Below are 12,032 nucleotides of genomic sequence, written 5' to 3' on the forward strand. Positions count from 1 at the left end.
TCAAATCTTTGCTTCTGGGGGGGTCCCTGGAACAAAATATTTGAGGTGGGGGTCCGCGGCCAAACAAACACATATCATTTTGGGGGTCCTTGACAGGAAATGTTTGAGAACCACTGCTGTAGAGATCTGCTATAAGTCTGTCTGTGGGTTTTGTAAATATTGAACCAATGAAAAGTATTTAACAAGAGCTTGTGAATAAATGATACGTAACTACATTGGAACAGAGGTTATTTTTTCCCATCTCCTGAACAGTATTGTTTTTGGACATACAAGGTTTCCAAGCAACTGTGACAATATTATGCTCAAAATAATAACATTATACCAGTTCCTCACATTATGTACATGAACAGCATAATTCACCTTTATCTGTTGTGGACCGGGTCTTAACCTCTTTTGCAACATTTTGTCGCCCGGACATTTGTTTTGTTTTGAGCTCCACCTTAAATAAATACCCATAAATGCTGTGATTGCCTCTACAGCAGAGCACGCACGCAGTGGTGGAAAGTAACTAAGTACATTTACTTAAGTACTCTACTTAAGTACAATTTTGAGGTATTTGTACTTTACTTGAGTACTTCCAATTTCCAATACTTTTACTTCTACTCCACTACATCTCAGATCCAAATATTGTGCTTTTACTCCACTACATCTATTTGAAAACTTTAGTTACTAGTTACTTTGTATATTTTGTTTATTATTACAAAACATACATTAACCACTTCAGCCCTACATACGTTTCGGCCATTTGAAAATAGCCGATCTACAATATTTCTATATTGCAGTATTGATACTTTTACTTACATGTAGGTAAAACATTTGAGTACTTTTTCCACCACTGCGCGCTTGCGCGTGCACACACACACACACACACACACACACACACACACACACACACACACACACACACACACACACAAGGCGCACTCCTTAACCCATTAAGGTTTCCTACTCACCAATGGATCGATAACAATCCCCAGATTTCATTAGAGCACAAAGCGGTGTTTCCGCTGCTCTCGGAGCAAACCGCTTCTTCTTCCAGGAAATGACATGGAGCCGGAGTCCCAATCTATGGGTTTTAATTAACAGCCTGCTTATTTCAGATGCAGGGCCACTATGTCAAGCTATTAGCGTGTTCCCAGTGGTGTAAAGTAACTAAGTACATTTACTCAAGTGCTGTCCTTAAGTACAATTTTGAGGTACTTTTACTTTACCGGAGTATTTCCAATTTTCTGTACTTTTACTTTTACTCCACTACACCTCAGAGGCAAATATTGTGCTTTTACTCCACTACAGTTATTTGAAAACTTTAGTTACTTTGTAGATTTACTTTAGATTATTATTACAAAACATACATTAACCACTTCAGCCCTGTATACATTTCGGCCATTTGAAAATAGCCGAGTTATTTGAAAACTTTAGTTACTTTGTAGATTTACTTTAGATTATTATTACAAAACATACATTAACCACTTCAGCCCTGTATACATTTCGGCCATTTGAAAATAGCCGATCTACAAGCTCACAATGCGTCGCATCGTGAGCTTGTAGATCTGCTATTTTCAAAAGATTGTTATACATTTGAAAACTTGTGAAATGGGACATTCTGCATCATGAGTACTTTCCACTTTTGGTACTTTAAGTACATTTTGATACCAATACTTTTGTACTTTTACTCAAGTACATTTTGAATTCCTTACTTTTACTTGTAACAGAGTATTTCTACATTGCAGTATTGATACTTTTACTTAAAGTAAAAAATGAGAGTACGTTTTCCACCACTGGCGTGTTCGACGTACTATACTCGGCTGCCTCTCTGTCCTTGCCTAGAATGGGAATAAGGTATTGTAAGATACAGAGAAATACCACACAATACCATTTTACAACAGCCATTCTCAACCTGCGAGGGTGCTGCAAGTGGTCCCCCGAATAATTGGCAAGATTTTCAACGATAACATGACATTAATATTAAAAAGTAATGCCAATATATAAGAACTTGAAAGTATACTACGTCAGTTCCACTGGAACACAATAGTCATACTATTGTCATGTTTTATATAAATGAAAAAATACCAATAGATATATTGTTAAAGGAGTAGTTCACCGCAAAAAAAATACTTGTTTTCTATCACTTACACCATGGGTTCCCAAACTTTTCAGCCCGCGACCCCAAAATAATGCGGAAATTGACTCGCGAACCCACCTAAACCTGGAGGTCATTTATGCACATAAACTTGCATGTTCGGTGCGCATTTGTAATGTATTAAAATGGCTACATTTACTATTTGTAATCATTTTTAGATTGTATTTAATCCATTCTGTTGAATAAAAAAATTATGACCCAAAATAAATTCGCGACCCCACCGTCAGTCTCCCGCGACCCCAAGTGGGGTCGCGACCCCAACTTTGGGAACCCCTGACTTACACAACCCATGAAGCATCGAATTCATGGAGATTATTTAGTTTTTGTCGCATTCCTAAAGGTCCTTACACACCGGCGAATATGCGAATATACGCAAAATTCGGACTCGTTCCGAATAATTAAAAGACGCTTTTTCGCTTCGCGAAACTGATGTGGACGCTTGCATTGACTTTATAAGGTTTAAAAAAAAACGTATTTATTCGCATGAAGAATTCGCCCCGGTGTGTAAGGACCTTTAGCCATAATAAGATAACCGGCGGAAAGATGCTAATGTCTCCGGTAGGAGACTCAAAGGAGACTCTTTGACTCTACTACCGGAGAGACTGCCGGTCATCAAATTATTGGCTCAGGAATGCGACAAAAAAAAAAAAAAAAAAAATCTTTGCACACGGCCCACCCACCTGACCACTTATAACACGCGACCGCTTTGGAGGTTTTCTCAAGTGGGCCCTGATGTAGAAAAGGTTGAGAACCACTGATGTACATGTTATGCATTCAGCGGATGCTCTTATGCAGAGCAACTTGCAAATTGCGAGATTGGAGTAAATGGCATGAGCCTCAGTCAACACACGATCAGGGTAAATGCTTCAGGTCAACACAGTGCAAAGAAAGCAATTAGCCTATTCAATCCGGGAACGCATATCTCTGTCATTTTAGATTTCTTTGGCTATTCAAAAATACCAGATCTATGAACTTGTAGATCTGCAATTATTTTTGAAAAATCTTAAAATATATATTTTTGACATAAGTAAAATATGTTGTTCCAGGGACCCCCAGAAACAAGGATTTGAGTGACAAATGTTCGCTTTAAGAATATTTATATTCAAAGATTTGCACAAATGTTCAAGATTTTTAGCAGATAGCAGATCTACAAGCTCATAGCGTGGCACTCGGTGCCGCACTATGAGCTTGTATATCTGTATATTTTGAATTGCTAAAGAAATCTAAAATGACAGAGATGCTTTCCCGGTCTTAATGGCTTAAGTGCTACGAAGTAACTCGGATACCAGTTAATCCATTAAGACCTACAAATGTCTTCTAAATCCTGACAGTTTCTTTGAAAAAACTTTTCTATAGCAGGGGTTCTCACACTTTCCATGTCAAGGACGCCCCAAAATTATATGTATTTGGTCGCCGGACCCCCCATCTCAAAATATTTTGTTCCAGGGACCCCCCAGAAGCAAAGATTTGAGTTAGAAAATGTTCGCTTAAAGTTGTACAATGCAGAATCCCAAATAACGATTTTTAGCAACCTCTGCTGGTCACTACCGTCACTGCATACAATTTCCGTAATCCTCGATTACCCAGAATTCCATTCGTTTTCACCGGAAGCCGGAAGCGTTTCAAAAAGCGATCTTTTAATTGTTTTATACTATCTACGGATCGTTTCTCTTAGCCAGTGGAGCATTAGTTACCATGAGCTGTGCTTTCTTTTTCTGTTCTTTTTCGATCTTCCAATCCTACATTCTCTTAACATCAGCGTGAGGTTCCTTTTTGCTATTACCGCGGTAGTTCCTGGCCAAACAGGAAACCGTTGCGGTAGTTCCTGGGGACGTCGGCCACGACGTCATGACGTTGGCCAGGAACGTCATTTTCCCGGGAAAGTCCCCCCCTTCACCGTTCAATAGAAAATATATAAATAAAAGGCTTCCGGGGGTGAAATTCATGGAGTGGGTGTTGTGAAACTTTTGCCACTGACAAAAGATATACAATTTAACTTTAGTTTTGTTGAAAACGTTACCTAGTATTACTTTAAGATATATATATATATTCAAAGATTTGCACAAATTGTATTTTTCAAAAAATACAAGCTCATAGCTCATAGCGCGGCACAGAGTGCCGCGCTATGAGAGCGCCTGTCAGAGTCACCATGTTTGAATAGTTTCACGACAAACCTTGTTAAAAAGAAATACTGGGGAACACCACCTGAGGACAGCCTGGGTCGTTAGCTTTTATAATATGGCATGCCTTGTTCATTTGTAGGACACGGCTATTTTGGTATTTGTTCTTAATGGTATTAGTGGTCATTTTCATGAATCAGTTTGTGACAGGCATTTGTGCCTGTCACACTCTCTCTCTCTCTCTCTCTCTCTCTCTCTCTCTCTCTCTCTCTCTCTCTCTCTCTCTCTCTCTCTCTCTCTCTCTCTCTCAAAAGCAGTTGAATGAACGCACACTGAATAATTGTAGCATAGGCAATGAAGAGCTGACACTTCCATTGAAAGTCGTAACCTTTGACTGATAATAAAAACATAATTGACACAAGGAATTAACAATCACACTTTGTGGATTACAGAGAAATGAGAGTGATATCAATCTGCATCGTGCACACACACACACACACACACACACACACACACACACACACACACACACACACACACACACACACACACACACACACACACACACACACACGTTGTAATGCATTTTGTGTTCCAACATTGTTGTAACCTTTCAGTATATCGATCGTTTGAGTCGATGGTCCTCATTGGGTAATGCTCTATGCACTCTGTGGTGATTTAACACGCCGCCGTCTGTTAATCAAAACAGGATTTAATTGAGACTGCAGAATCGTGTTTTGTACAAACGACACACACACATCCTTAGAAGAAAGGGTGTCCGTGCTGTCGGTGCAGAAACCTCTCATCTTCATATTTTAACTTTCTGTGTTCTTTTGTAGATTATCGCCTTACTTGATCATACTACAGCTGAATGGACACGCATGAACACACACACACACACACACACACACACACACACACACACACACACACACACACACACACACACACACACACACACACACACACGTCTCAGCACGCACGTGCACATGCACACTTGTTATTCAACCGTGTCGCACACACTAGTCAATACACAGGCTGTGACTGAAATATTGATTCAGTCACTAAACAAAAGTAGTTTGTTTTTATTCATTTTTTCTCCCCCCACACAAAGGTAATGAAAAGCCTCTCCCAAGGTCTTTCTCATAAGGAACCATGGTCAGTATCATCCTTATCAGTGGTTCTCACCTTGGCTTTGTTGATGGTACAGTGCAGTGCGTTGTTCTCCTGGTCGTACAGCAGGCTGAAGTCCAGGGTCCCCAGGGTAGCTTCACAAAGACGGAGAGAGAGAGAGAGAGCAATTAGAACGGTAATTAAAATGCTCCACTAACGGTCTTACACCATCAACAGCAGAACCTGAAGAAGCCTGCAACGTCTTCTAACCACATTAACCTAATTTGGGCATGTCATTATAGGCAAAACAATTTAATGTATTTTTTTTTGTTCTACATGCTCATAAAGTGTCTTTTTTTGTTTTCTGTTGTAAAATCAAATCCGTGTTCCATGTTAGTAATAATAATGTGTGTGTTACTAGTGCAGTGGCGTGGCCCTTGGGAGCGAGTGTGTCCATTCGAGCGGTACAGTTGCTTTGGCCCCGGCGGGGATGTGCTGCTTGCAGCGTTCTTGAAAACCTCTCATCCACCCGATGGCCGATCGACTTCACGCTCAACAACACTGTTCTGAGAACAGTGTGTGAAGTCTAATCGGCTGAACGGTTCTCCAGGTAGGGCGAAGGACGGACAGACAGATAAGCAGACTTTCCTGGATTCCTGGAATTTATAGATTTCGCCGCTGTCGGGCAGAAACCGCACATCTCCACATTTCAACTTGTTTCTTCGTAAATGAATGCCCTACTTCATCATAGACCGTTGCACAAAAGTAGTGAAAATAGCAGATGAAGCTTGTAGATCAGCTATTTTCACCAAAAAAAATTAAAACATAAAGATTACATACAAGGTTACTTTCCACCCGACAGACTTAATGTCTAACATTAATTCAATTGCAATACTTTTATATGACTCCCCGCAAATAGACAATATACGGTCTTCTATTCAAAAATGTTGTTCTTTACTCGCACGAAAAAGCAGCGTCAGAGCTACCAGTAAATGAAAGAAACAATCACCTGAATGCAGTTGCACTGCACTGTTCCAATCTGCTTTTTTTACCCAGCCTCACAGAACTAAACAACAAGGCCATCTCGATGGCACAGAACATCACACACCCACTCAATCACCCCCTTACTCCAATGCCCTGCTCTGGGCTCTGGTACACAACACTGAGGTGCAACCGTGCAAAGGGGCTCACCTTGGGTTTTAGCCTTAACCAACTGGCAACGCTGAACAGCAGTGGTGGAATTTAAAGTACATTTACTCAAGTACTGTACTGTTTTTCAATACTTTATACTTCTACTCCACTTCATATCGGAGATAAATATTGTACTTTTTACTCCGCTACAATTATTTGACAGGATTGGGTGCAGATTGAGATTGTGATTGCAAAACATGCATTAACAAATGAAGTCCTATTTTATACTTCAGCTATTTGAAAATAGCCCGATCTACAAGCTGACAACGTGTCGCAGCGCAATGTGTTGTGAGCTTGTAGATTGGCTGTTTTTGAAAAGGTTTTCAATATTTCATTTACTTTGGTACTGTAGGTATATATTGTAAGTATATACAATATACAGGTATGTATATATATTACTTTTGTACTTTAACTCAAGTAAGATTTTGAATACAGGACTTTTACTCTTGAATACTTCCTCCACCAATGATCATCACCACTTTATCAGAATAGGCTCTATGCACAGCTGCCATATTGGAAAAACGTTGGGCCCCTTCCTTACTTACTCCACAGGTGTTACCAATGGTACTAATTACGGGTCCATTTGGTTCCATTTGTACACTCTCAGAGTTACACACCCATAAGGGGCCATTTGGAGAGTGAGCCAAAATTCACAATATCAGCACCTTTACTCTGTTTGACCAGAATGGAACAGAGCCTTCATTAGTATGGGTAACACCTATGAAGGAAGTAAGGAAGAGGCCCTATTTATTTCCAGTAAGGCTGCCTGTGCATAGAGACTATTCCCCGCTCCGGGGGTGTGCTGTACAGAACACTGAGGTGAAAGGGCTCGCTTTGGGAAAAGCCTGATACATGACAAACAACAGGCAAACTCTGAACAGCGTGTGCTGCTGTCTGTCTGTATGTATGTATTGTTTGGTGTCTGAGAAGCACAGCGCTGTGGAAAGGAACTCGCCCATACTCGCCTCGGGACTATGCAGTCGAAAGTCTAGTATTGTTTGAAATACACTTTGTTCAACGGCAAAGCTCCTGTGAAAATGTTGGATTTCACAGTAATAAATAATGCATTTCATATTGATGTCTTTCAGCGCGCTTGTAATACTTTTGGATGGTCGTCGGTTCTCTATAAACTATGATACAGTACGTGTCCAGGCTAAATTGTAGGCATCTGAGAGTAAACTGACTAAAGACGGCAACACAGTAGGCTTCAATTAACCACTGTCTCTAGGCCTCACAATCTTTACATAATTGCCTAATTTTGACTACTATTATTTGAGATAATCGCAATCATTTTGCATAATCATCATAATGTTGAAAAATGTTCATACATTTAGCAGAAATAGCAGATCTACAACCTTAGACAAGATATGTAAGCTTACAAGATCTGTAAGCTTGTAGATCAACTATTTCTGCTACATTTTCTTGAAAGTATATAATTATATAAAGTATATAATTAAATGTGTCAGTCATTTCTTTGTATAAATAATAAATAATTTAAGTTATTTGTCATATCTGCCCTGTGCAATTTGTGATTATGAAGCCTAAAAACCAAACAAAAATGTAAAGTTGTATCAATGCCAAATCACACAATGAAATCGTTAATTATTTTTGTGAGAATTAACCGTCAACTTAAAGTAATACTAGGTAACGTTTTCAACAAAACTAAAGTTAAATTGTATATCTTTTGCGAGTGGCAAAAGTTTCACAACACCCACTCCATGAATTTCACCCCCGGAAGCCTTTTATTTATATATTTTCTATTGAACGTGTACGGGGGGGACTTTCCCGGGAAAATGACGTTCCTGGCCAACGTCATGACGTCGTGGCCGACGTCCTCAGGAACTACCGCAACGGTTTCCTGTTTGGCCAGGAACTACCGCGCTATTAACAAAAAGGAACCTCACGCTGATTTTAAGATAATGTAGGATTGGAAGATCGAAAAAGAACAGAAAAAGAAAGCACAGCTCATGGTAACTAATGCTCCACTGGCTAAGAGAAACGATCCTTAGATAGTATAAAACAATTAAAATATCGCTTTTTGAAACGCTTCCGGCTTCCGGTGAAAACGAATGGAATTCTGGGTAATCGAGGACTAGGGAAATTGTATGCAGTGACGGTAGTGACCAGCAGAGGTTGCTAAAAATCGTTATTTGTGATTCTGCATTGTACAACTTTAAATTCGTAGTCGTGACAGCCCTGACTATCTCCTCTTAGACTGACTGTAGACAATTGTATCTTATAATGACCTGTTTTCCACAGAGCCTGGCTATTGCATTTCCTACTTCATTTATCACTTGACCTTTGAAAAAAAAAAAAAGCCAAATGGTGGCATAGATTAGCGGTTCTCAGACACTGTGGCCAATGAAGCAACGGTTTGGGTGTCCAGACATTTGAATAGATAGGGTGCAGATATGTACTATTGTCTCCTACCCCTGGGAGAAATACAAAAAACGGAGGCTTGCTCAGCTATGTAATTGAAGTTATTCTGCAAAGTTTTAAGCTGACCAAACAAAGAGACCTGCTTCCTTTCTGATAGAAAACCACCATAAACTGTCCTGGAATTTTCAGCGTGTTCCTGAAATGCTGATGCAGCTGTTGCTGGATGATGCTGAGGCTGCTGATAATATATTGTAGTGATAAAATATGGTCTCTCAGATGGATAATCAGAAACACGTCTGTCCGTATTTACGCTTTTATGCACAATGTGTTCCATATTTTGCATGCAAGATGGCTAATTCTGTCTGAAAAATGTGTCTAGGCTCCATACGCATTTCTTTTTGGCACGCTTCGAGATCAACAATGATGGTAGGACACAGGCACTGGTAAAAACACATTATTTCCAATAGAATTCTTTTAAGTTCTTATAATGACCTTAAGGTGTCGCGCGAGTGCCGCGCTATCAGCTTGTATTATTTGAATAATCGTGAAAATGTGCGCAAATCTTTGTAAATGTATTTTTTTAAGCGAACATTTGTAACTCAAATCTTTGCTTCTGGGGGTCCTTGGAACTAAATATTTTACAAATTTTCGCTTAAATGTGTGCAAAAAAAGATTTGCACACATTTTCACAATTAAAAAAAAATACAGATCTACAAGCTCATATATCTACTATTTTCGAATAGACATCTAAAATCTAAAAGACATCTAAAATGACAGAGATGCATCCCTGGTCTTAAATGGATTAACATAATACTGATCCAAGAAGGTTTTTTCTGTTTAGAGAAACATCTCAAGTCCTTATTGACGCAAACCATGAGATGACGGTGTTATGACAGTGTTCCCAGACGATACTGTTCCCTCCTGGAGAGCAAAACATCCAAGTTACACCTTCCTCTCGGGGGGGGGGGGGGGGGGAATGACACCTTCTCAATACCAGTATATCTATTAGAGAGGAAATAGGATGTGCTGATTCAACACAGTGTGCTGCTAGGGGATAATTCATGTTTTTTACATCTAATAGTCCTTTATACTGTATGTTCAGTGATACGAGTTGCCTGCGCTCCACTAAGATACACGCCCTATAAGACACATGACCGATTTAGCGTGACACACGAAATACCTCCTTTTATAGTGATCTATAAAAGTGATCTACACAGTATAAGGGATCTCTATAAAAAAAAGCTTTATGTTAGGATGGTTAAAACGGTATCTTACAGCAGGACGTACATGCTGTACAGTATGCTGACTATACTACAACCGCGGCAGCCGTATGTATGTCCTCAGGGGATAGATGATAAAAGTAGCTTGGGTCGGTACTGATTGAGGAGTGTGTAAATGTAAATATGAGTTTACCAGATGGTCTCTGATGTTTCTGCCTAAGGTCCACAGAAACCGTTTTGTTTTTTAGCTGCCAGCGCTTTTCTGCCATGCATCCTCTATAAAGACGCACTATTAAACCATTCAATCCGGGAACGCATCTGTGTCATTTTTAAGATTTCTTTGGCTGTTCAAAAATAGCAGATCTACAAGCTCATAGCGCGGCACCGAGTGCCGCGCTATGAGCTTGTAGATCTGCTATTTTTGAAAAATCGTGAAACTATGTGCAAATCTTTTAATATATATTTTTCAAAGCGATCATTTGTAAAATATTTTGTTCCAGGGACCGAGAAGCAAAGATTTGAGTTACAAATGTTCGCTTTAAAAAATAAATATATTCAAATATTTGCACAAAATGTTCAAGATTTTTCAAAAACAGCAGATCTACAAGCTCATAGAGCTTGTATATCTGCTATTTTTGAATAGCCCAAAGTATAAATGGTATATGGTTATAGCAAAAAAAAATCTAAAATGACACGGTATGCGTTCCCAGATTGAATGGGTTAAGAGCACTCATTTTCCTAGCGCCAAGCATCTCGTTTCTGCGCTCTCGGCGTTCAGCATTTTTTTTGGTGTGTGAGCGCTCTTTCGGCTCCTCAAGAGGGGAGAGGAGCACCGCTCATCAACTTTCCTATCCAGAGGGTTGGGGAGACATTTCCACAATCCTTGAGCAGAGGCGTCTCTCGCTCAGTGCGAGACGTATTAGCGCTCCGGAAATTATATTCAAAGCACTACGTCACTCGAGAAAAAATGCTCGCTGAAGACGCGCCCCCTTACAGTACAATATATCGTTGCTGTCGGGCAGAAACCTCTTATCTCCATATTCTAACCTTTTGTGTTTTTTCGGAAATGAATGCCCTACGTGATCATACTGCAGCGTCACGCTAAAGTATCAAAAGTAGCAGATCTACAAGCTTGAAACGCGGCGCGAAGCGATGCACTTTCAGCTTGTCGGTATGCTATTTTTGATACTTTTTAATTTCAATCCTGAAAAGGAACAGTTTCGGACACAGTATGAGGTTTACACCCGACAGAGACAATATTATACCATGTTCTTTGAATGCACCATTGAGTTGACAATCAGATTCAAGTACAGAATATGCCCATATTTTGTTAATACCTCTATGTTCTGAACCCTTGGAATACTCTGTTGTAAATATTATACAACCATTCCATTTCAACTGTAGGTTAATTTTTTCAAGAGATCTTGTTGAAACTTGTTATTAATTCCACTCATGTTCCCATGTGATCAGCTCTTCACTGAGTGTTGCTGTGCTTTTCCATGACTGTTTTATCCACAATCTTCATAAATATAGCTTCTCTTGGAAAATGGCCTCTTTATCAAAAGTTTATGTACAATAATACGTTTTATTGACACTGGTAAAAATGTGTCAACCAGTAGAGTTACATTTGTTTCCTTGCCAATCCCCCCCCCCCTTTTTTTTGTCAAAGAATAAAAAGTTAATTGTAGCATTTCTGAAAGTGTTTGAGGTCATAACTGTATAGTGCAAAACAGTCTGCAATTGTATTGACAGCTTAGATTTTTTTGCACTGTGTATGGATCAGCCATCTGGCTAACCACATGAGAGCACTGTGAAAGCAGCACATTCTCCCTCTCAATGCGTCACACACAGTATGGACACTTAGGACCC

At 39.6% G+C, this 12,032-nt stretch overlaps 1 protein-coding gene across 1 annotated transcript in view; it reads right to left on the reverse strand.

Moving 5' to 3' along the window:
* doc2b (double C2-like domains, beta) overlaps window positions 1-12,032 on the reverse strand; it is a gene marked incomplete at both ends in the record, with an annotated part of 149,923 nt that overhangs the window by 68,362 nt on the left and 69,529 nt on the right. Inside the window, one exon of the mRNA XM_080436351.1 lies at window positions 5,449-5,528. Within this exon, the coding sequence (XP_080292477.1) occupies window positions 5,449-5,528 (80 nt within the window). The remainder of the gene's footprint in view (window positions 1-5,448; window positions 5,529-12,032) is intronic.

This window comes from Gymnoscopelus braueri (genome assembly GCF_963280865.1).
Source record: "Gymnoscopelus braueri genome assembly, chromosome: 8".
In the NCBI taxonomy this organism is placed as follows: Eukaryota; Metazoa; Chordata; class Actinopteri; order Myctophiformes; family Myctophidae; genus Gymnoscopelus; species Gymnoscopelus braueri.